This window comes from Labrus mixtus, chromosome 19 (genome assembly GCF_963584025.1).
Source record: "Labrus mixtus chromosome 19, fLabMix1.1, whole genome shotgun sequence".
Lineage (NCBI taxonomy): Eukaryota > Metazoa > Chordata > Actinopteri > Labriformes > Labridae > Labrus > Labrus mixtus.
In genome coordinates this window covers 13990558-14016493 of record NC_083630.1, presented here as the reverse complement: position 1 = coordinate 14016493, position 25936 = coordinate 13990558, and the positions used below count along the sequence as shown (strand labels likewise).

The window sequence follows — 25936 nt, the reverse complement described above, 5'->3', positions numbered from 1 at the left end:
GCTGCTACAATGCCAAGCAGCTTAGTCAGGGTAAACAAGGGTGGAGGATGGCAGATTGTAACAGCAGTGCTGTCAAATATTCACCATTGAGATTACTTATTCGTGTGTGAGTGTTTATGTGTGCGTACAGAAGGGTGATGCTCACTCTCTGCACCTGTCATCACATATGTGTTTCATTCAAGCATACATGACATTTATTCAGAAGTCGTTGCATTCAGTTCTTTTCAATGAGTTCGTTAAGGCTAGTAGACAACCAGTACGTATGTCAAATTCAGCTGCTTTAAGATATGGATGAACTGAACTGAAGTAATCCCTGTACTACAAAAGAGTACATCTATTTCATTTTATAAATAATGTCTGAACACTTTATGAATTAACCATCATACAGAAGCTGAGGGACGCTGGTAGAGGACGTGGGCAGGATGTCAGTGCAGTATGTGGGTCACTTCCTGATCCTGTGAGTTATTTTCAATGTTGATCAAAGAGACTGACAGACTCTGTCCCCTGGCCTCTGTCCAGTGGGCTCTGTGTGCTTCTGAAAGAGACATGGTGACTTTTCTGCCAGGGTTTCCATTCCACTCCATCCTGCAGTTTAGACAAATACGCAATCTGTGACATTTAGAGATCAAATACATCAAATCCTTTACAGTTCAGATCTGTGACAGTATGGTTGTTTTTTTTTGTCGCCAGCATTAAAACGTTTGATCAGACTTCCTGTTTCTAACTTTATCTGAGGATAAATCAATGTGTGTGTCTTTTTCTGGTTTGTGTTATCAAGTGCCACGATCTATCGAGTGCCCGTCCTGGGACTGGAGGGAGAGCCGGGACTTCGACGAGCTAAACCACATCCTGCGGGAGAGCAAGAAGCTGGGCAAGGCCCTGGAGAGTCTGTCCCGCAGTGAGTGGCTGCCACTTGCCACACTCCTGCCATACTGAGCAATGTTTAATACATCTTAACATACACAACTAAAGAGTAGGCCTTTCTTGTAAATGTCACTGTAATTCCTGAGAGGAAACCGGATCAAGCAGCTAATCTCACAAGGCTGCTGAGCTCAGAAGCAGTCTTAGCTGGGATTTCAAATTGTATAAGATGCTTCTCTTTGCTTTAAAATCATTTTGCTTCTCTCTGCAGGCATCGCCATCTCTGATGAGCTCGATCAGGTAAACGTTAGCTACAACTGACTCTTTATTGAAACCCTCCACAGACATGTCCCTCATCCCTCATCCCTCATACAGCATCAAGTAAAAGCCACGGTTCATAACTTTCACTTGGTTGAAATGGCAGCACAGGTCTTCTTCTGCAATGATCTGCTATCTCATGAGAGTGATATGTGAGAGTGATACTTCAGTAAGCATGCCTTTCCAGCTCCCTCTCTCTCACTGTTTCAGTGTGCATTTGTACTTTGAGTCCTGCCTTTGTCCTCACATGGCCCCAATTCTCTCCCATCACAATAGTGCAGCGGCTGCCCAGGATGGAGACACACCGAGCGATTTGTGAATGATGTCTGGCTGAGGGACACAGCATGTGTTTTGACAGGACTTCACTTTCTGCACGGTGCAGCAGCACATGTCAAACGTCCTTGGCTCTCATCCTAGAGATTGTCTTTTTGTTCTGTGGGATGGGGCAGGGAATGAATACCAAACAGCTGCTCTGATCATGCAGAGACAATAGTTGGTGGTACTATGTAGGATTTAGGCAAAGACAAGCAGACATATCTTTGCCATCCGTATTCAGCAGAGTTGTAAATGTGTGCTGACTGGCTTTGGGAGCAGAAAAGAGAGGAGACAGATCTCAGATTCTTGTTCTTTGCAGTATAAAACTTGGTGCTTTGTATTATCTTCCCTGTTCAATCTGATCCCCTTTTCATTTAAATCATCATCTTTTTTTTTTTTCTATCTGCCCTCCTCAATTTATTGTCTTGCCTCTGATCATTTCTCTTTTGCTGTTTTAGAACTTGGGAGGCTTTAACTCAGTGATGCGCCCGCGGGTGGTGGGAGAATGGGTGGGTCGGGAAGAGGAGGACGCGGACCCGCTAGCTGCTGAAATGCTGCACCCTCCTGTCCCTCGAGCTAAAACAGAAGTGTGCTGGAGTGGAGACAGCAGCCCTGCTGGGAGGTCAGTGATTGACATTATACTTGTCATAAATGTGTGTGTGTAACTTATTTAAATACAAAAAAGATGAAAAGTTATGGTTCACAGTGCTATTGTTGGCTCTTTAAAAGGTAGAAGGTAGACTTCTTACTGTGGCTCCTGCTGCCTGAGGAATCTGAATGGGTTTGATAATCCCATTTCAAAGGCCCGATCAAACAAGCTTGCCATGATACTGCTTCAACCCAGTTTCAAATTAAAGCTAACCTCATTTCTTGGAGCTTAAGGCCAGAAGAATTTTGTGCTTGTTACTTATAAATACTGACAGTGTGTCAGCTTAATTTGTTGGTCTGTTAAATCATTTGTTACCAATACTGAGAAAACTTGCCACATTTTTTGGTTTCATTTACTTGTTTGCTAAGCTATCAAAGTTCCAAATAGCCTGGAACAAGCGGCATCTCTTTGACTTGGAGATAGCGCCGCAGAGCCTGTGTGTGACTTTGTATAAGGGAGTCACTGGCACTTCAGCTGCTGATGTGACTAATTAGAGGAGGATTGGATATAAAACCATAAATCATGTGCAAGCCTGAGCTGACATACCCGCAGTGTTAATCTTATTAGGTGACTGTATGGGTGGATTATGGGGAGAAATCACTTAGTTAGAAGTCTGAGCTGGGTGATAGTGGGGTGTGTGAGAGCGTGTGTATGTAGACTCACTGATGAGCTCCGCTCTGTGTGTGTCTGTAAATGAGGTGTCTCGTGTTTACCTATAAAAGGGTGTGAGATAACTCCTGTGTGCTTGGATTGGTGCAGCATCTCCAAAATAATTACAGCCTCTTCTCTCGTCAGCTGGAAGAGGATTTGGCTCATCTGAGGGATCATTTATATTAACTCTGAATTGCATTAACAGGGAATTTGCTCCCACCTCAGATCCAGTTGTGGGATTGAGATCACTTCCAGATCCTCTGAGGCACAACGCCAAAAATAGTAAAATCTGAATAACAATACATTTCTTTTAGTTAAAGGCTAAGTGAAGTACACATTTACCAGACCTAACTCTCTATAGAGGATGAAGAAGAGTTGAGGGAATGGTGCGCCGAAGGACTGAGTGACTAGAGGCGAAGTTTGTGCGGTGTAGCAGTCATGTGGAATCCACTTATTTACAACAGGAAAATCATTGTTGTACTTTGGACATGAATTTGTTGAGCAAATAAAATCTTAGTAAATGTGGACAGGATACATTTTAGAATCAGTGTGCAATCTGAGGATAATATCTTGCTCAAGGTGCAGTACTAAAAAACCTGATGTCTCTATGTTGACTGATTATCAACATATTATTAAGTTTTACTGCTGATAGCTAGTTTGGCAAAGGGGGGGGGGGGGGGGGGGTTGGTGGCGCATTTGTTTTCTATCATCTGAGGCCCATAAACAAGCGTATGCCAATTGAAATGTAACATTAACTTAAACTATTAATTTAAAATCCAGAGCCAATAGGATGTTGTAAGGTTTATACATGTGTATCAAATGAGATATCTGGCCCCTTTGAACTGATGAACTGAACTCTTAAAAACCAACAGCCTTCTCTAAAACTCCTGAAAAAACCTTTTAGAGTTATTTCTTTACTTTAGTGGATTTACTTGTTTTCAATTTTGACCGTTTTGCTCCTGTTTCTCAATTTAGCAGCCCGCCTGCTACTGAGGTGAACAAGGAGATCTGACAGGTGGTGATGTTCCTCTGTGTTATTTTTTACAAAGTGCAAGGGGTAACTTGGAGATCAGATTGAGCTGAGGCAGGAACCTCTTCAAAGAAATTGTTCGTTGTGTCTGACTGTCCGTTGAGATGGGGCTCCCTTTACTCCGTCTGTCAGGTCCTTCAACTTAACTCCCCATTTTGTATTAGATTTATTTTTAACTTACTTTTTCTGCAACAACATGTAAACAGTTGGAATTTTTTTTTTTTAACCAATGAAAAATGGTACTAAAAGGCATAGAACAAATATACAGAACATAAGTGCAGAATCACTGAAGCTATCTTACCCTGTCTGTCTCAGCAGATTGAATTATCACAGAAACACCATAAAGACGCTGTGAAGAGGTATCTGTCATCTCACGACCCTTCCCCATTATCTGTAAATAGAAGTCATTAAACTGAGATTAACATTAAATGAATTCTCTTCCGCCTCTTTCATCCACACCCGATGGGATTTAATTTAATTTAAAATTTTGATTTAATTAATGATGCTGCAGAAACCATCTTTCATAATTATAACCGTTTCTTTAAACATACAGAAAGGAGACCTTGTTTCCATCCTCCATGTCCAGGCTTTGAAAGAGGAAACCTCACCTCAGGAATCTGAAGGGAAGCATTTGATTTCATACCGGCCATGTGTTGTTTTTGATTCAGCAAAAGCCTGGAAGACTGCCTGAGAACCCTTTGGCTAAGGTTGCTACGAGTGCTGCACTAAATAGGAATGAATGCAGTAGAAAAATGGTGCATTTCTATAGCTGCTTATGTGGCTTATGTTTGTGAATGGCTACATTATGTATAATAAAATGCTGGCTTTACAGACACAGATCAAATGATAAAGAACATATTGTACAAAAAATAATCTCTTATACAAACATTTTCATATGTTGTAAAAACTGTACCCTTGCTTCACTGTTTGCTTGAATGATTAAAATATTTGAACAATGTATTTTTCTCTCGGTGCTTGGTATTAATTCAATCTTTGTTGACTCCTTTTGTATTGGCTTATTTACTGTTGACTACAGCAAACACTATGAAAACCTTGAACATCCCTTCCTGGTGATAAATCTTCAGGGCCCTCTTTCTAACCTCACTTTTTCTTCTGCTTATAGTCTTTGGTTTGTGTTCTGACTACTGCCCATGTTGCTCAACTCGTGGCAATTAGCCCTTTTTATCTGCTCCTCTGCTTCCCATTTCTAGCAAGGTGTTCTGCACCTGCATGCTACTTGAAGTGATTGTATGGTATTTAGTCCCTAACAACCGAGACATCCGGCCAACAAGGACTTTAAATGTAGTGACATCTGCACCCCACTAAGACAAATGCAGCACTTTGTACCTCCAGTAATGCCTGACCTTTTGATACAAGCTTCACAGATTAGAATGACAGCATGTAATTACTGTATGAGCACATTTATTATAAAAAACACACTGTATTTATAGGAGTATGTTCCAGTATTTGAATGCATATCCCTGAGGTTGAGCAATGACATGTCAATATGTTTGAACATTTTTTATTCTGTATCGGTACAGAACGGTCTTTGAGCTTTCTGTTCCTCTTCCTCCTCTCGTTTTCTCCCTCCTCAGCCTGAAAATGGAAACAAAGAGCAAAGGGCTCAGGGAGCAGCAGCAGCATCACAAGAAGCTCCTGGCAGCCATGTTGTCCCAGGACTCCTTCGATTCGGTCCACAGCCCTGCACCCTCAATCGCAGAGGAAGACATGGAGGACGAGGATGACGCCATGGAGCTTCTGGGTAAGGTTTTTCTGTTTGCTCACCAACTTTTTCCTACAAAGAGAAAAATGTGCAATGCATGGAAGAACACGAGGAGTTTCCCTGTGCGGTGGCCTACCGTCCATTTGTGTTTATCAGAATCTTTATAAAGAAGCCATTTATGTTAGTGGATGAGACGGATGAGCTGTTGACACACACACACCAAGAACAGCCTCCTGTGGTTATCTTGCATGTGTGTTTAACTTCATGTTTGTCTAAGTATGCGTGCAGCATTTGCTGACTTTTAATTTTTTAAGCTAGTGTTTGTAAAAATGACGGTTAACAGAAAAAAAGTCATGCGCTCTTCTGGATGTTGGGTTTTCTACACCACCTGACTGTACAGTATGTGTAGCGACTCTTGGTTTTGGTCAAATATTTTAGAGTTTCCACTGCAGATGCAATGTAGCATTTTTAATTAAGAAATGTTAAATATTTGGTTTCAGTTTGTTCTTCTCAGGTGCATTAGACTTCACAGGAATAATCAGAACTGCAAAGAATTGATTGTATAACAGGCATGGACAGATATTCCCTCCTGGCGTGTTGTGTTGATGTCGTTACTGCTACTATTTCTCTCACTTTGGCTTTATTTTTTCTTCATTTTCTTTATTTGGCTGCATGCATACAGTCCTCTCAAATGCAGCATTTTCAGACTTCCTCTCTGGGAGTTGTGGAAAAGCACTTACTGAGGAAAAAGGAGATTCTTCATTTCGGAGAATGAACTCTTTTTTTTTGCGGCTGAAATGCTGGATGAGCAGAGCATCAGTCGGTTTATGTGCTGTACTAAACAACACATGAACAGGGGCTTTTAATGGAAACTGCACTTCCTGTTTACACTGACTGAAAAAATGTTTTTGTCACAGATTTGGGACTTCACTTTGACCCAATTACCCCAGAGTAGCTCCTTTTTATAAAGATCTCATGTTGTTTGAGGTTAAGTGTGCACACATGTCTCAGTGTTTGTGTGTGTTCACATTCCATCATGCCATCAAATACAGTTATAAGATGGATGAGCAGGGGACAAGGCAGGTAAAAGAGTGTGTGACGTGAGGTCTTACTTTGGCTTCGCTCAGCGGGCTCCTCACTCTTGTCTGTGCACAGGCTGGATGTAACGCCTCACGCCACACTGAATTTGCTGCCTGAAATATTTTCTGGTACAGGAATTCTTTCTCTGTTTCCTCTATTATAGATAACATCCCTGCAGCGAACGATAGCCACACAGCAGACACACACTAAGAGGGGGTTAGAAAGTGAAACAAAGTTATGAACACTGTGTCGTAAAGGAAGGTCAAAGACACAAACTCACATGACAGCAGAGTCCTCTCATAGGAGATAGAATCAGAATCTGACTTTCTGGAGCTGATACTTTGAAAAGTCCGCTTTTCTATGCAAAGTCACTCTGTGTCTTCTACCTTACTCAACAAATACATGACAAACGGTACTCCTTCTGAAGAATAACACCTTAATTCTGGTGTCTCTTCAACATTGGGCCCAATTAAAGCTCTTCAGTTTCTCTCCTTTCCCGTCAGAGCCGCTGCTCTGTGGTGACACTTCTTGACAAATCTCCGTAGGTCTCTGCTCTCTTGCTCTGCTGTCACAGAATGAAGCCGCTCGGCTTGTTACCAGGATCTTTCATCAGGGTCAACCAAAAGGTTGTGTTTCTTTATTGATGTGTGCCAGGAGGAACTTATACGTTAACACAGGCTAGAGCTGACATAAATAAACGTTCTTATCTTCAAAGCTATGGTTTGTTTTAATTGAATTGCTTGTTTTGCTTACGCATGATCAGATTACACCATCCAGAAGTAGTACGTTTCTCAAGTTTACTCCTTTGACAGATATATATTTATTCTTTGCATTTGTCCTTGACATATTTGTAATAACTGTGTCCAGAGGTGCACACTGTCTCTCTCATTTTAAACAACCTTAGACTACAGTTACAAATAAAGTAGTTTTTGCACATTACCTGTGTGGATGTAAGACACAGGGGCGGCAGTAGCTCAGTCTGTAGGGACTTTGGTTGGGAACTGAATGGTTGCTGGTTTGAGTTGGTCTGGTGGCTGCTGGCTGGAGAGGTGCAATGTGACTGCCCATGTGCCCTTGAGCAAGCAAGGCAGTGGCCCCCCAAACAAATCTGACACTGTGTAGTAGTGTGTAGCAGCCCCACTCTGACATCTTTTTTAGGTTCTGTTTGTGCATGTGTGTACTACGGGCCTATGTGTGTGAGAAGCATGCATCTCAATAACAGAATGTAAACCAGAATTTCCCCTCTGGATTAATATAGTACGTAGAATAATACGTAAATAAAAAGCCATCACAGAATTTGAAAGCATGTAAATAAATAAACAGTGCATTATTGTTTGGTAATAATCCTTCTTAACGCTTTCTGCATTCACACAATAACTGAATTAGTTTTGTTTATTAGCCCATACCTTCACATATTGGTATGAATAATTAATAGAGAAAGCCCAGTTATCTCCTCTTTTTATAAATAATTACTTCTGTCAATGAGAGTTGACCTTGAAGTCTAGTAGACTATATTAAGTTGGCACAATTGATGTTTACATCAGATTTGCTTTCCTTTGCTTGAGCCAAACAAAGGTGTGACCTCAGACAGCAGTAATAGTGGAAGATACGACCTTAAAGCTAAATATTGATGGTGTGTGTTGGCCCTCCCTAATCATAGCTCTATTGCACTCATATTCCCCCAGTGGCTTTTTCACACCACAGCCAAGGGCCGTAATTCAAAGAAAATAATGCAGCGAGGTCATTTGTGATCCTCTGTCAAAGCCCTTCATGGTCCTCTTTCTGCAGGGATCGAATTTGCCGTGTCTGAGCGTCCCGCCTCTGTGTTGATTAAAGCGATGCTAACTTGAGCATGTGGTAGCCCGGTTCACTAGGTGAAATGAATAACCCTCAAGAGGATTTCTGGGCCTGGTTTAAAAAGAGGGTACTGTCTTATGATGATCACTGGAAGCCATGTTGATCGTATGATTGATCCCTGAAGGAGAAATACATCTTCGTCTATGCTGCAGTCCGCATGAAGGTTAAACATATGGTCAGCTGCACTCCTGGAGGGTGTGTGGATTCACTGACTTGCTCAAGGACGCGACACCAGGCAGGGTGTAGAGTAAACTTGAAAATCAGTTTCCATCTTTTAAATAATATAATACAGCAAAATAACTTGTACTTTTAATTTCCACAATGATGTTAATACAAATTTCCATTGATAGGATTTTGTTAGTTTCATGATATTACACCTTTTCTAAGTTTGATCAGCTTTCTTATGTCCAGATTTTGATACACCTAAAACATTTAGTTATTGCTTGGAATACTCAACAGTATACAGTGTTTGCTGCCTCGCTAAAGGGAAAGTTATCACCTCCTCGCAGAGGCAACAATTGAGATGTCTGCATGTTTACAATCTAATGTTTGCAAAGGATGACCTCTAGTGGCTGAATGGTAACATTACAGCTGCATTTTGTAAAGTCAGTGAACAAGCATTAAGTGTAAGATAAGAAAATTTCTACTAAAACAAAGGTTTCTGATCCAGGTTTCTAGTACTGATGACTGCTACTCTTAGATGATATTAGAGTTCTTCACATAAGACACTCTTCCCATTAAAACTTTTGAACATGAATCCACACAGCCCAAATAAAAGCAGCCATGTTAGTGAGAGATCCGTCGGTCTCATGGTGGCTCATTTATTATGAATTCAAACCTTCAGAGGAGACGGAAGAGTTCTCAGTGAAGGAAGGAGCACTTGTGTTTCCCTCTGTGTAAAAACGGCGACATCTGTTGGGGAATAAGGTGCATAATAAAAGCAGATTTAGAGGAGACAAAGCAGGTTAACAACCAATCTCTATTTCCATATTGAGCTGAGGGGTTTTCCCAACTGGGTGTCTGTATGCCAGCACCTGGATATGGAGCTCATGAGAATGAAATTAATAAGATCCTCTTGGAATGGTTTACATTCCTTCTAGCAAAGGTTTTCAAGACTGAATCCAGTTATAAAAACCAAAGACATGGCTTAGAGGGGATTTGTTTTGTTCATTTTGTTCCAAATCCAAAATCAGCTCAGGGCAGAAGTCTCATTGATTCTCTAGCTGCGCTTGCGCTCAAAGATGGCACGTGGTGTTTGCCCAGTTGTTTTCATTCATTCTGCACTTAATATTTACCACAACCATTTTGAAAATGAACATGACTCACATGTCCTTTTAAAGGTTTGGAAAATATTAAGATTCTGTTCTACGCTGGGCGGTTAAACCACAGTTTGAAATGGTCTGACTTCAGAGACGGTCTGAGTTCAGTGTGTGGGTGGAAACACCCTGTTTCTGGCCTTGCAGTGTTATTTTATAGAAAGTTAATGAGACCAGTTAACCAGTTATCCTCTGTGCAGTTGCTGCTTGTCATCGTTGGTGGAAGTTTTCCCCTCCATATTTTCAAAATCTGATTTAGTTTATAGTTTATAAAAGTATGATCTGCATGCCTGTGGGCATATTATTGTGTTGTTTTTACAGGACACACTGTTGGAGGATCTGAGCCGGGTTATTTAGAAGACAGGAAAGTTGCCTTCTTCTCATGTACACACACACTTATTAAAGTAGAGATAAATAAAGCCTCTTTCAGAGAACGTCGGGTATCAGACACCCCTGCATGAATCCTCCGATCCTTCTTTTTGAGTGTTGACCCTCTCTGGTATGACTCCTGAAACAGGAGAGCAGGAGGTGAGTGTAGCTTTACCTGCTCTTGAGTATTCACAGTGACGCTGAGTCTTTGATGGGGACAGGATGAGGGCAGGGAGAAGCTCTGTCAGATCTTTTGATACGCAGAGCACAGCATTGTCTGAAGTTACACTGCCCTGTGTGGCTCTATTGTTAGAGGATGTTATCTTTCTTGATCACGTAGAGCATGTAGTATGATACAATAGTGTCGTTGTTGTTGATATTTAAAGAGATGTGTATCAGAGAGGGAAGGGGGTAAATGAGTGTTTTTAACATCTCCTGTCTGTAAAACACTGAAATTCAGTACTAAATGTGACCTCCTGACTATTGAGGGTTGTTAAGGTTCTTGCCTTTTAACTTGTGTAGACTTTAATCGTAATTCTATTAAATGACTCTCAATGTTAAAAGGACAAAGCTGTGTTGATAGCGTCATGGGAGATAGAAATGACAGCTTTGTAGTGACCTTTAAGAAAAGTTAAAAAAAAATGCCATATTTAGCATTTTTCTGTAAGAAGACCCAAGAAAAGTGATTTTGTTATAAAGAAGTGGCTGAAAATGTTTATCAAAAGAAATAGACCATGTCCATAGCATATGCATGATAAGTATAATAAGTGTGTTAGCCTCTGTGACTTTAGCATTTTGGTTCCCACAGTCTTTGTATTTGGCACCAGAAGTTACCAAATCTGGACTAAATGATGGGTGTACAACGCTCCGTCTCTGTTCGAGTTGACACGTTGCCATTGTAGTGATATAGGTAGCCACGCCCTGAAGCATACCCTACTTTATTGATATTTGTTTTGCCCATATCAACTCCAACTCTTTGCCTTTGCTGCTCAATTAGCCGGAACTCAGGGGAGGAAGCATTTAAAATACTGTGACTGATATCGATATCGTTATAATAACACATCTTCAGAAGCCAATGGGTGAAGTCAAGTCACTGAGACTAGGTCCATGTTTTATATACAGTCTATGGCCTAAACATCAGTATGTGAACGTTGTCATTATAACCATGTTTTCATGTTAGTCATAACAGTGATGCTCATAAACACAGTTTCACAGTGCTGCCTGCTATCATAACTAGTCAAATAAACTTGTTTCATATCAGGAAGTTTAAACATTTATTTTAAAGCTGATGTTTTATTTGTAAAGATAATCAGTATGCTAACTAGTCAAGCTGTCACATAAATGTGGTGCATAGAAAGAAGTAACACTGTGTATATCGTTCGGCTTCATGTGATATGATCTGTAGCACGTGAATCTGTGCGTTTGTGTGTCTCTGATTGTAAAGTTAACACGGCTCAGAGCTTTCTTTGTCAATCCCGCTGTTGGCCAAAGGCAGAGGATGGAGTTAGCAGACAAGGCACGCACATCCTGATGCCAGCTACACACACACACACACACACACACACACACACACACGCTCTACCATCACCCCCATGGCCCAAACAAACAAGGACACAACAGTTACCCTGGAAACAATGTAAACCATCAACAACACAGTGGTTACAAACATGCTGCATTGAGAGAGAATGACAACATATATTTCAGTGGTGTGAGTTGCTTTAGCACTAAATCTTGAACTCAACACAAACTTAAAGAGGTTTGGGCGGGTTTAACCCCTAAAGTTTTGCCGGCCTGATGATGAAAAAAAAAAAAAAGAAGTCCCCCCGTTAAAGTCTTAACGGCGCCCAATTTGACGCCTGTAAAAGTCTCCATGGTGCACATGGATACACTAATCGAGAGGCAAATTGCTGTGGTATTACGCTGGTCTTACTGGAAGCAATTATCAATAGCCAAGTAGACTGCTGTGATCATACCATAAATATTGCAGAAGTCATTACGCACAGCGTGGCCTAATACCAGCAGGCTTACGTATCTCTGCTGTACATAAGCGCTGCAGATGAACAGAGGAGTTTATCTGAACGGACACAGTGATGCTGTATTGTGGCTACTGTAGCCAGACAGAAGCAAAAGGTAGCAGATAGACTCTAAAGGATGATAAGGAACTTAGCAGCATTGTGTTGATAATCGGCCAAAGGCCCCCCCCCCCCCAACAGTTTTGTGTGCAGCCTTATCTAAGAGTTAAAAAGGTTACATCAGCGGTCTCTGGCTCCTGTCTGCTGCAACATGAAGATTTATGGCACAAAGAGACATTGAGTTATGTCATTTTATGCAGTAATTGGTGTGTAATCAGAAGTCATTGTGTTTCAGTGGCTGCAGTTGTCTGTGTGCTGCTGTATCCATGTGTTTATGACAAACAAACAAGAAAACAGTCATCTCTGTTTGGACTTACAGGAAAGTATTCTTCTTACCACATGAACAAATGAAGCCATCACTCATGCTAAACTATGTTTGTTTTGTTTAAATTGCTCTGCTTTCATCAGCATCTTGAGACTCTTCTTGTACAGACACATTCCTGATTGATGGATTCTTAATGCTTCATTAAATTCATCAATGTGAACTGTAGGTGGCAGCCTTGATTCTGGCACATATTTGCCACCTAACTATAAAGTCAAATTCAAATGCATGTTTAGCAATAATTCCAAATCATACCAAACTTGAGCATTCTAATACATCATTGCATCAGGCTTTGCTGTGTTTTCACTTGACGTCCTAATCTCTGCAATACTTGCGGTGAAAGTGAGTTAAAAGGAGGTTTGCACTGAGGTCTGTGATAAGACTTTCCACAGGCCTCAGAGCTGTGATGTTACTCTGCTCATGTGTGCCTCCATCTGATTCTGATCAGGGCTTTTACTGCCGCACTCAGGGCTTGCGGCGGCTCGGAGCCTAGCAGACATATTTTTAGGCCTGGAGTGGAGGAGGGCTCTATTGAAAGCCGAGACATAATTATGAAATGTAAGTTGGAATATTGTTTTTATTACAAGCCAAACAAATGCGTCTCTGCCGCGACTCACATCAAAAGACGTCTGACGACTGACTGCCGACTGGAGGCTTTTGTGCTCGGGGGGGGTTTAATGAAAAACAAATGGCTGCTTGTACATGTGAAGTGTGAGGTCTGCAAGTGTCACTGTACGTGTTGGGTCGAGTATGTGCTGTGCGCCTTTTTAATCTCGAGTATGTTGCTCACACATGTGGGTCTCTGTGTGAGTGAGAGCAGCTTTCGACTGTGGCACCGCAAGAAGCAAAGCATCTATCACTTTTTTTACAGGCTATTAATTAGAGGCCGGTGTTATGTGGCGAGACGTCGTCACTGCTCATGAAAGAATGGAAAATTCAATTATTTCACTTGGAGACAGGAGACACAATAACTCACAGCACTTGATGAAATTCCTTGGATTTGGTGCGGGAAATGATGAAGTGTATTTGTGCGCGTTCCCCCCCCCCCCCCAGTCCTTACATGTGGGGTAGCACCGTAGACGATTCCAGCACATACATCTGTCAACACGTCACCCAGGAAGGTGCATATTAAGCTGTTGGTGAAGCTAATTATTACTTCAGCTTTGTTTTCAGTCCTATGAAGAGCAGCAAAGAGTCATTGAGTATGTGGATATCTAAACAACATAAAATTACACGGAAACTTTAAAAGAGGAACACACGAACCCTCTATCTGTGCTCCGCTTCTTTTTTGCTTTACTGTAAATGAGTGATTGCAGCAAGGAATTCCTTATCGCTCAGGCCCTTTTGTTGGGATTGCATTGCTGGAATAGTTTCCATCCCCTCCCACTTCCAACCTAACAGACCCCCCCCCCCCCCCTCTCTCTCTCTCAGTGCAGACCCCTTTTATTTATCTGCCATGTCTCTTCATTAGACAGCGGGGAGCACGCATGGCTGCCCCGGTGCCCAGGGAGTGGAAATGTGACAGAGCTGATGAACGGGCGAGTGTGGACAGATTGTTTGTTGTGTCTAGATGGAGGACTGCGATGCTGTCATGCTCTCAGGGAACTGGTCTTCCTGGAGACTCACTGTAAACTTATCATGGTGGTATTGTGTAGGAGGAATACTGGAACCTATATTGTGACCCTGGAGAGTTTGCTCTTAGTCATGTGTGTTTGACTATTTAGACTTGGAAAAGGAAACAGAATGCTATATGGATTTTGGATTTTACACAGGCAAGAAAAGAGAGCCATCTAGATTTAAAGCAGTCTTAATCAGTCTAACTTATACAACATTCATTGAAACATTTTTAAATGCCGATCTGGTCCTCTCCGTTTCTGTTTGTGTTTAGACCACATAAATCTCAGTTTCTTTTTCAAACAAACAACTTTGTGGTCATTTTGTTGCCTCAGAACATCAGGACACAGTTTGAACTTATGTGTCAGAATACTTGTGTGCTTGTAGAAGCAGTCATTTACAATGCTGCCACCATAACACCGACCAGTTAGACACACATTCATCTCTTTGGCACTCCGTCAGGCCTTCTTCTGACACAGTGTGGTGTCAACACAAACATCTGTCACCTCTCCCTCCCTCTGTCGAAAAGTTCAGAGTTGTGTGACATGGCTGAGATTCAGACTCCTGTTTGCCACATGAAGGGCTTTGTGATCTCTTATAGCCAGCACAAAAGAGAAAAGAGGATTTGAATTTACAAAAGTCAAACATCAGACATTCTGCAGCCAACATTTTATAAGTCATACAGTTTAGACATTTAGCAGCAAGCATTTTACTCTGAACACTTCTGCATTCACAAACAATTACAGAAATCCTTCATGTTGGCTTAAAGTTACTCCTAACTTTCTGTTTACTGCTGTGACCGCTGATCATCTAACCAGAAAATTGAACTTTTTCAATAGTTGTACTTTTGTACAAAATGTTGTGACTGTTTTAACTTCTGCTAGATTTCATTCTGACACCGTGTAATCCATTTTCTGTAAAAGATGCACCCCAGACAAAGTCTTTGTTATTCTCTGTGACCTCTTTTAGTGTCTGTGATTAGGCCCTCTCATCCTTCAGGCACTGGGGTCTTTCTCCTAATTGTTGTCTCATTCTGACTTGAGAAGGGAAAATGTTCAGCGGACAAAGCGGGAGTTGAGGTGACAAGCAGCTGTGTACACTGAGGTCATTTTCCCTTACATGGTCAGAGCAGCTCGCTGTTATTCTTTTGGTGTTTGATGAAGGCTACAGACTCGCTTGTATGTGTTTCCCAGTGTTGAGTCATGATTTGTATCACAGGCTATGATCTGGAGAAAATCTGGCATGTCACATGAGTTTGTCACCAGAAGAAGGGAGAGTTGTCCGAAGGGTAGGAGTTGGAATGGACAAGAGAAAATAGGAAAATGTCAAGGCAGAAAATCGAGCAGTTCCCACGGCCAGCACAAACCCAAATGGCTGATGGCTCGGTATTGACCCTCCCCTTTCAAATGCACACTTTGATGAATGGGACATTCGATATTGCTGCTTAAGGGTATTACTGGAGCGTATCTGTCCTCCTCCAAACACTTGTTCTCAGAGAGAAACTTCCACATGTTGTTAAGTGAGATGGAAAGGCAAACTGATTCGGATCCTTGGAAAAAGTTTTAAATTTGGAACTACATCAGACTTAAAAAATAGTACACTTTATTTGTAGCACACTTTACATTTAAACAAATATTAAAGTGCTATAATACCGTCACAGTGCTTGAATTTGGTCAATTTGGACCCTGATCTCTTTGGAGATTCACTTAAAACTACAAATGTGAATTACTGTGTAGCGGTGGCAACAAAAAACAACACACACACACACACACACACACACACACACCACCCCACCCCAGACAACACCAACAACAAAAGATTATTACCAAACTAGGTGCAATTCATTCTTTGTGGATCACACATTTTTGTACAAAACTTCATTGTAATCCTTCAAGCTGTCCAGATATTTTATTTGAAAGTGACTTCTGGCTCATGTATCCTTTGTGGACCATGTTTTTATTTTGTATGAAACTGACATTTCTGGATTGCCCATTGAGCCACACTACTATCAAAGCAAATTACATTTTTTAAATAATGAATGAGAATCCATGTATGATAGACATTGTAACAAAGTCCACAACCACTACACAGTGTATGGGATAGAATCACTCTTTAGTTTTGGATTCAAATTTTCCATAGATTTCCTGCGACCCAAAGGAGACAGGTGACGGGGTGAGAGAGTTCTCATGAGGAGATGTCATCTTATCTAATCCAGCTGCTTAGTCACGCATTCTCCTCTTTCAAGGTGTGAGGCCCATTTTTTTTGCCCCCAAACCAGGGGACCAGGTAAAAAGAAAACTATCAATGTTGGTTTCAAATGACTTGACACACACATGCACTGAACTATGTGTACCATAGAAACAATGGCAGCGAGCTAGAGAACACACCGTGTGTCCTGAAGTCGATCCGCTTCATTGGCAAAGCTCCTAAATTCTTCTGGTCTGATGGGAAGAATGCGACAAATACAGTCGAGGTGACCTTTCAAAATGTTCTGTGTGATTCAGCACCAAAGTAAATGTTGAAAACACCCACTCTTTTGTCACCGTCATAACACGGAAAGTTCTGCAATATGTTTTATCTCTTGAGGATGCACTTGAAACCAAAAATCAAACCGTCTGATTCAGACTCTCCCCTTTGATCCTCCATCATATCTCATTAACCAAAACCATTTGCCACTTTGCTACAACAACAGATATATTAGCCTGTTAGTCTTTCATGAATTTTCATGGATTACACTGAACTTCCTTATCATGCTAGTCCAGAGTCTATGAAGGAAACATGTTCCTGGATGAAAAAGTATTGACTCTGATATGATAGCTGATGTCCCTGTTTAGTCTTGTGTCTCATCCAAATGTTCAAATTCAATTCCACCATGTGGAGAGGATTTCATTCAAATAGGGAACAGCTGTTTTTTAAGATAAAGCAGATTTCCTCGAAAATGAAGACAAAAAGACAGTTTATTAAACACGCTCTGAACCGGCACCTGTTATCTAAGCATAGCTTCACATGAACTGCAGCAGGTGTGTATGAAGAGAGAACCTGAAGTTATACCGCCATGTTTGACACATTAAGACTTCTTTAAAGTCAAAGGGTCTTTGTGTGTGTCTTTGTGATCAGGGACACATGGAGAGATCACACAAAACCAAACTTTCCGGCTCTCTGTCTCCTACTTGCCGCTCATTTTTCACTTGCTGGCGTCATTGTTTTTAAGTCTCTTTGCCTTCCACTTGTTAATGTCCCCTTTCTCTTTCTCTTTCTGTGGCGCTGTCGTCAACTCCTCCACATCTTTCCCTGTTACACAGAACGTTTTGTTGATGATGCAACTTTTTTTCCCCCCTTGTGCGTGTGAGGGAGCTCAGCAGTGAGAAAGTTTATTTATTGTGATGTGCTTTGCTCGCTCCCTGGCTCTTAGCAGACTGTCATCACTGAGCATCATCATGACAACACAGAGACCAAAGTATGATTAATGACAGCCCTTTTCTCTCTCTTGTTTCCTTGGTTTCTTTCTCCTTCCTCTGTCTGCCATTCTGTCCTCCCCAGAGGACCTGGATGACCTGCGGATGGAGGGTGTGACGGGCTTGGCTCCATCCGGCAGCAAGTTCAGCCAGGGACGCAGCTCCTACCAGCCTGAACCACAGGCCAAAGTTACACTCAACATCTGCTCCAGGTGTGCCAGGTAAATGTTTTCACAGTCTCTTATCTGGTGGTATGAAAAGAGATTATGTTTTATCTGTCAAGCCATTTTATTCTTACACAAATAAACATTTTGAGACGTTTTATTTTTGGTTTCTAGCTGATCAAGTTTTAAAATGTATTACTCACTATTTAAAGAATATTTTTTTTTTGTTCAAGTAGGACTTAAAAGAGCCACAAGATCACACAAAAGAGCCACATGCGGCTCGAGAAGATCGAAAGGTAAAAACTTCCTGAAGTCTTTAATTATGACGAGACACCAGGCCAAGAAACACTTCCTTTCTTAAATCTAAATCCAATCAATTTTACTCTTACATTTTTTCCCTTTGGATTTCTCAAGTAGATTGAACATGGTAATTAATGAGTTTCAGATGGTAGTCTGGCTTTGTCTTAAAGGTAACAAAACCTGTGTTTTTCACTCTTTGTGCTAAGCTAAACTTGGCTAACCAGCTGCTGGCTATAGCTTCATATTTACTTGAAAGAGTTGTAATGATGTTCTCTTGTAACTCTCTGGAAATGTCGACCCCCTGCCCTCAATCTTTAAACCAAATGACTGCAAGCAAAATGTTGACAGCAACAGTGTAGCATTTATTTTTTTTAAAGCGTTATCAAAAAATGTTTTCCTTGACTCCTTCTTGTGCCCCTCCTTCCGCTCCCCTTCCCACTTGTTCTGCATCTGTATGGGAAATATCAAACCTCAACCTTCACTACAGAAGAACATCTCTGAACAGCATATCTGAAGTGCATGCCAGTGTTGCTTGTTTTCACAGGTCAGCCTGCACACGGATCATCGTCTCCATTATCACCCTCTCTTTTTATCACAGTTTTCTCTTGTGACAGATTTCCTGTCCCCCCCTGACCCCCAGCCTCAGTCTGCTGCTCACATTTCTGAGCGTTGGGTGTGATACCACAGACAGGTGTGGGCAGGACTTCTTCTCTGATGCCAGTCAAAGATAAAATGGTATCAGTTCGATGCGACGCCAGACTTACATATGCCTGCACAGCCTCCTCTGTTTGGGCTTTGGAATTTGTTTGTTTCCTTCTCTTCTTTCATTCATTCCGCTTATCAGCTTCTCTCCACACACAGGCTGTGGGATGTTGTCAGAGGCTCTGCAGGAGGATGAATGGTATCAGTGTATTTTTGTTTGCAGTTTATCACTTGGATGTTTTTAAGCATATAGTTTATACCTTGGACTTATCATTGAGTCCACTCATCCAATCAGCAGAAGAGGAAGGCAGCATCTGTATCTGGAGTTGATTTTTGGCTTCTGAGTTTTTTTACGTGACTGAAATGTTAGACATCTGTTCTCCTTCTTTGTCTTCCTCTCTTTCTCTGGTCCAGTCCAAATTCTTGTTTTGTCCTCTTTAACCTGACCACAAAGTCCTTCCCAAGTTTTATTGGCGAAGGAGTGGTGGTCATTTGTCATCATTTTTTGGTGAGTTTTAGGGCCATAAACAGATCACCAAGTTGGAGTCGTAGCACACATGTTATGCTTTGATTCTGCTTCAGGAGTTTAGCAGGAGTTCATGCAGATTCATGGACACACGTAAAAACCGTACTTGCATGGCCTTGCACGCATACGCAAACATTGCCTCCATAAACAGCAGATAGTAAAGGTTGAGTTCAAGGAGTGGAGGTCCTTCCAAAGCCTTCATACTGTGTGTATTAACACTGACTGGAAGGGGTTACCAGAAACACATTTCAAACATGGCTAAAAGGGGCCAACTTCTAAACTGACTCCTCAGAACACTAACATATGTGGCCCACTTAGTGTCCTTGTGTTTCACACCTGCAGACATCACTACTGCACCGGTTTAACTCTGAACACAGGCTGTAGTTTTAACTTACAGTGATTTTTGTTTAAGTTAGTAGTGTGTAAATTGAGGCCTCACAGTACTGGGTGAATTATTTATTTTATTACAGAACCTCCTAGAAGAGCAACCCTTGGCTCTGTGTGTAACTTTGAACAGTGACCAAAGTTGGGCTGCTCATTCCTCACATACCCATCATCCCTCAGCTTCAGCACATGAGCTTTTATGGGTCAGGGAGGTCGATCACTCTCTGCATTACACTTCTCTTAGTAAGCATGCACACTTCATTCCATCCAAAGGCCTAGGCTGTCAAACAAGACCGAACCACTTGGCTTAACTCTGCACCACCCAAAGTCATGGAGAGGTGACACCTACTTTCAAACCCACAGCGTGAAGGCGACAAGTAGATTTCTCAGGTTATTCAATTCTATTGCATAACCAGCGTCAAAGTCTGCCTAATTTGTGAAATGTTTTAGATCAGGAATCATTTTTTGTTAAGATGCACAGTTTATTTCCATTAAGCCTTAAATAGCAGGCTCACTTTTTATTCTCAAACTGTAATTCTTGCCAACATTTGACCTCTGCCACTGTCCCTCCCCCCCTCTCCCATCCTCACCACCAAACAGTCAAGTCCTCCTGTGTGGCTCTTAACCAGCAGCAGCAGGTCAGGAAACACGCTGCTTCCTCTGGCTCTCTGCTGGTTGGTTGAGGTGTAAAGGGCCGTGTGGCCTGTGTGATGTGGGCATGTCTCTTTCTCTCGGGCTCTCACCCACCTCCTTAACGCTCCAGATTGGTTCTTTTAACTGCTGCCACCAAAACTCCCGTTTGCAAACGCATCACAGATCTCGGGCACAGTCCAGTGGAGTTGCCGATGTGTCCCAAGGAAATGGATAGATCTCCACAAGCCTCATTGGGCTTGTAATTCTTATTCAATAAATTGTTTTCATACCAGGAATGTAGAATTTTAGTCAGGCCTTGTAGTTGAGTAGCCTTTGTTAAGAGAATGGGAAGGCATTTTTATTGTCATCTTAGATCCTTTTTAATTGCCTTTTAAAGACAATTAAAATATGTAAGACACAAAGAGAAGGATGTAAAAAAGTAAAGTTATAGAATACACTTTTTAAAAGCTTATAATACTTTTACCCTCATTGCAGAGGTAGAAGAGAAGAGGCCCTGCAGCTGACACAGAATGTCGTGCACCATAAAAAGCAAAGATCGCTTTTCTTTTTCTTCAGCTAATAGTTTCACAGATTACATTAAAAAAAAAAAAAAAAAAACATGCAGTGGTGCATACTTGCAGTAAATAAGGAGTTTTAAGGAGGAAATTAATTCTGTGCTTCATTTCTTATATCATAGCATGTGCATTATTTGTCTTTTCCCCCAGTTTACTTTTCTATTGCAGGAAAACATAAATGCTTTAGTACCTGGAATCTGCCCTGCAAAAAAGCTGCAACTGAAGCTGCCTTCAAACAACAACAACCTTCTGCGTACTATTTGATCCATGCACAATGTGTCCCTTAATGAATACGTTTCGTTATTTCCAGCTGTTAGGAGAAAGAGAGAGAAGAGAGGAAAGAGATTTGTGCTCTTAAACTCACCCTCATATCCTTTTTTTCTTTTTTTCAATAATGCCAGATTTTGCAGGAGAGATCATAAACCCACTAAACACTTCCTCTTTGTCTCATCACCTCAGACTGATCCAGACTAGATTGTCTTAGTGTAATCTGGGATTCAATTTCCAAACATGCATTTCAGTGTTGTGGCGGGAAAAATTCAGAGATTATTTAAGTCCACCAAATGGCAGGCCTGTACACTAGTGTTTATGTGTTACGTGTTGTCTCCAGGTTGCAGGGCGATAGTCTATCAGACGGCAGACCTGAAGACGAGCACAGAACCCACATATCTGAACAAGCTGTACCTGACATCTCTTGTAAGTTGCACAAAACACCTCAATATTCAGCAGGTTATTTTGTGTGTGGCTTTTTAATGTTTGCAGTCTCACATGCTTCTCTGTCTAAATTGTTTCTGTTTGTGTGCGTCATGTGGTGCAGCTCCATTGCCCGGGATGGACACGGTGGCAGGACGGCTGCAGGAATGCGAGGCCTTGTCTCAAGTGTCATCCTCTGTAAGTTTCCTCCCTGTATATCCCTCCCCCAACAATTAAGATCATTTTACAGCCATCAATTCTCATGTGCTCAGCTTCTATTGTCCGAGAGAGAGCGAGGAAAAAAAAGCACCTCAAGCCTTCGGTTTGTAGAACAAGAACCGCGCAAAAGTGATCCCTTTTCTGCGGGTATTTCATCTTACACAACAGAACAAGTGATACCCCAATCAGAAAGCCTCCCTGTATCACTTTGCTCCCCTCTCAGGGTGATTGTGTGCGATCCAAAAGGTATAAATGAAAAGAATATCAAGTGACACAATAACAATCGAGGCTGATTTAGAAGTTTTATACAATAGACCTAAATATTTACGGGCTATGGGAGTTTTGTTGGACAGACGAGGCTTGCGTGATAACTACACATGCTTCAGGGGAGAAATCTAAAGAGACCTAATGTGGCACACACCAGCTTTACGCACAGGCAGACACTCACATGCTGTTAATAAAGCGTTCGGCTTAGACGCCGCTACCTTCTGAATAATTAGCTCCTAAAAAGCCCAATTCCTTCTTTCATAATTGACCAATCTAAGTGTTGGACACAACTTTTTACTGCATTTTAAAGAAAGAGGTTTGGAGCCAAGACATTGCTACGTGTGTGAAGCAGATGCAGAGCGGCTGCAGACTAACTGGGAGCAGACTTTAAAGACCAAAAGCGCTGTTGAATCAAAGACTGAAGAATCATGCAAAATTCACTGAGCAGAAATAAGAGAGTTAGTGTACCTTTTTAACAACGACCTGCCGTAGTATTTCTCATTTTTATTACTACTCACTGTGTTCAGGGCATTAATCTGCACACACATTTATTTTGAAAAGAAAAAAACATATCTCAGGAACACCAACAGGCAATCTCTTGCACAAACAGCAGTCCACTGGGTCTACAGTGTGAATCGCTGACTTTATATTATGATAGACAACACGGCTCCATCTCCTCTTGTTGTACAAAGTGAAGCCATAATACCCCCTTTTTATGTCATCAAATGATGAATTGAAACTATAAACTTCTCAGAAAATGGACAATTGACATAAATGAGACAACTTTAAAGACAGAAACCACATCTGAGAAAATATAATGGACATGTTTTTGGATTTCATAGTTTAACCCCTGTCCCATCTGTTTACATCGAGGAGAGCTTATGGCCTATAATGCAGACAGGCAGTAGGGAGAGCGCCACATGTTTGGGCTTCATTTTTGGGGAGCTGTCATGCCGTCCATCTTTTTATAGAGTCTATGGGAAGGACTGATGACAATCTGATGGTCAAAAACATTCTGACCGCTAAGAATTCATAGGCCTACTATAAAAGTGAACTATCTTTCTATGACAACATTTTACATGAATATATTAAAGGACGAAAGAATGATCTTAACTCCTTTTTTAACCACAAAGTCCAACTTCAATATGACATATTGCTGTCATCAAACGCAATTTCTTATCATTACATCCTTCCATTCTTGTGAGCCGGATATCTCGGGAACACCAGGATGGAATTTTGTTAAATTTGGTGTACATACATATTTTTCTTCTATCTCTCAGAGTGCACAGCCAGCCCCATTGGATTGGATGCCTCCACAGTTTTGCTGTAGCAAGCAGAGTCAGTTTACTGTCACATGCTATGCAGAGAGCAGAAAGCTTGATACAGGGTTTTGGTTCTGTTAATGGTTGGTATGTAACCTCCTGTTCACATTAGGCGTACATATACATGTTATGTTGTTTATGACTAATGTTTCCTTTAAATCATTTTTCCAATACACAGGCATTCTGTGGCAAACACAGGTGTAGATTTAAACTTCAGTTTGGCAAGTTGGTTAGAGTTGGAGTTACGGTTGGTCAGGGGGATGGGAGCTGATAATTGATTGAAATGTTTTAGATAAAAAGATATGTTTAACTACAAATCTGTCTTTGAGAATTGGTTAGGTTTCTACCTGAATTACATTTCATCTAAACGTCTGACCTTCACGTCCATCTGGAGCTCAAATTTTGCAGTTACCAAATAGCAGTAGACTGAACACTCATTCTCTCCCCTTACTCTTGATCTGTCTGACACACTTAAGAGAGGTACTAATGTCCCCCATATTGGAAGCTCAAGTGAAAATATCTTCTGTCGTTTACTGTAGCTAAAGTAGTTTTTGAATGTATAATAACTTAATAATAACAAATGCAACTTAATTGAACTGGTCTGTCAGGGGCTCGTGGGCCACAATCACTTTCTGTATGGGAAAAAAAACTGTAATGCTTTACTGACATATTGCAAAAATATAAGAAAAACTTGATTGTGTTCATAAACTCATTATTTAATATATGTCCAAAATGCAAAACCTTTATAAGTGTTCTTTGCAATGATCGAAACATTTCCAATTGTTTCTCAATGGTTGGTTAATTTTGAGAACAGGACTTGTGTAACTTTTTTCTTGTTTTAGAAATTTTGAGGTCATATTTTATTTTTAGCACATTTCATCATGCATGGCCGTCGTTAAATTAAGTTTGCCTTGGTTCGTACATTGCTCATGTTTGGGCAGTAAAAGTTGGCGATGTTGAAAAGTAAACACTGTTAATGGTTATCATTATTAGTCCGACAGGGCCCCTTCCCTGCCAGCTCCTTTAGGTGATAATTGCCCCATAAAGACAAATACTTTCCTAAATCTATCCTCAGAGCACACCCTGCAGCCTGTTCTTCCAGGTTCTCTTGTGAGGGTTCAGTGATGTGTTGTATGGGTGTTACCCACATAAAACATGTCAGGGAAAAGTGTTCTTTTTTACAGTAGAATCGTGATAATTGGTATGATGCAATGCCATATGTACAGTAAGATACAAGGCAGATCCAATGTGATGGTATGTTTATTTTTCAAGGGGAATGTTGTCAGTATTTCAGCAGATACACTGTTTAGCCTCTATATTTGACTCAAGTTAGCCCTCCACTACATGAAGGGTTTCCACAGACATGGTTATCATCTAAGCAGCTTTTTGTGACTTTAGATTTGACGTTACAAAATTTTTCCAATCAATTGTCTGCGTGCTATTCCATGAGTTATTGTTGTTAAATGTGTTGTCATTGTTGAAAACAAATGAGCTGTGTGTTTATTCAGTTTGTTTGGAGTATGACATTTCATGTCAAGTTATTTTTCTCCAGATAGAAATATTTGGCAATTCTGTTGTTATGGTACAAATGCCTGTTTAAAATCCCATAATCTCTCACTAAATGTGTTAATGTTTCACATTAATGTCAATAATATTTACTTTATAGGATGGCCAATTTAATAACCATTTACAAAAACAAGAATAAACCCATTCCATAGTGGTGCAATGGATAACAGTTGATACATGATCCGTTTGGATCACCCCCCAGGAACGCTGTATACATTTAATATGTTAAACTTTGTCAAAGCTAATACAAGAAAAAGTGTTTCTGTAGATCACAGAAAACTAGTTTTTCAAAGAAGGATTTCTGTTTGTTGTTTATGTTGATGTAGACCTACTTAGTCGAAGCGTAACAAATAGTTCTGTTAAAATGCAGTTACAGTCATAAGAATTGGAAAAGCTCTATTTTAAAAATATTTTTTTACTTCTGGCCGATCCGATCTCTGACACAAATCCGTGATCCAATCTGAACCGTGTGATTTGTGATCTATTGCACCACTACAATTCAGTTTGACATTATGTAGAAAACTTTAGAGAATGTGTCCTGGAAGATGTCCACTTTTGGTATGAGAATAAACGTCGACAAATTATTATATTTAGTACAACATAAACGTAAATCCCAACACCGATTTGGGGAGCTCTGCTAAATATTGCATCAAGTTAGAAGGCATTTGTTACTGTGATGACATGACTTTACTGTTGGCCATGCAGCCTTTGTTTATCTTTCAAAACGCTGCCATTAAACACCGACTTATTGAACATTATATTTTCCTGCACATAATCCTTATTAGCCCAACCGTGTTTTTCAATCCCTCTTGAACTCCTCTTGTTACATAACTGTTCTTATTTTCTCTGTTTGTTGTTGCTTTATGACAGAGTTAGACACTATGTCATACAAC

At 40.9% G+C, this 25936-nt stretch overlaps 1 protein-coding gene across 2 annotated transcripts in view; it reads left to right on the top strand.

The window, feature by feature from the left end:
* The window catches only part of c19h8orf34 (chromosome 19 C8orf34 homolog), a 53983-nt gene that overhangs the window by 12624 nt on the left and 15423 nt on the right, over positions 1 to 25936 (top strand). The window contains exons 4-10 of one of the 2 annotated variants that reach the window (XM_061064548.1): positions 779 to 898; positions 1133 to 1161; positions 1953 to 2116; positions 5420 to 5586; positions 17778 to 17904; positions 21587 to 21672; positions 21794 to 21867. In XM_061064548.1, the coding sequence (XP_060920531.1) occupies positions 779 to 898; positions 1133 to 1161; positions 1953 to 2116; positions 5420 to 5586; positions 17778 to 17904; positions 21587 to 21672; positions 21794 to 21867 (767 nt within the window). Of the gene's footprint in view, positions 1 to 778; positions 899 to 1132; positions 1162 to 1952; positions 2117 to 5419; positions 5587 to 17777; positions 17914 to 21586; positions 21673 to 21793; positions 21868 to 25936 lie in introns of both variants that reach the window. The other variant, XM_061064547.1, reaches the window with a different exon arrangement.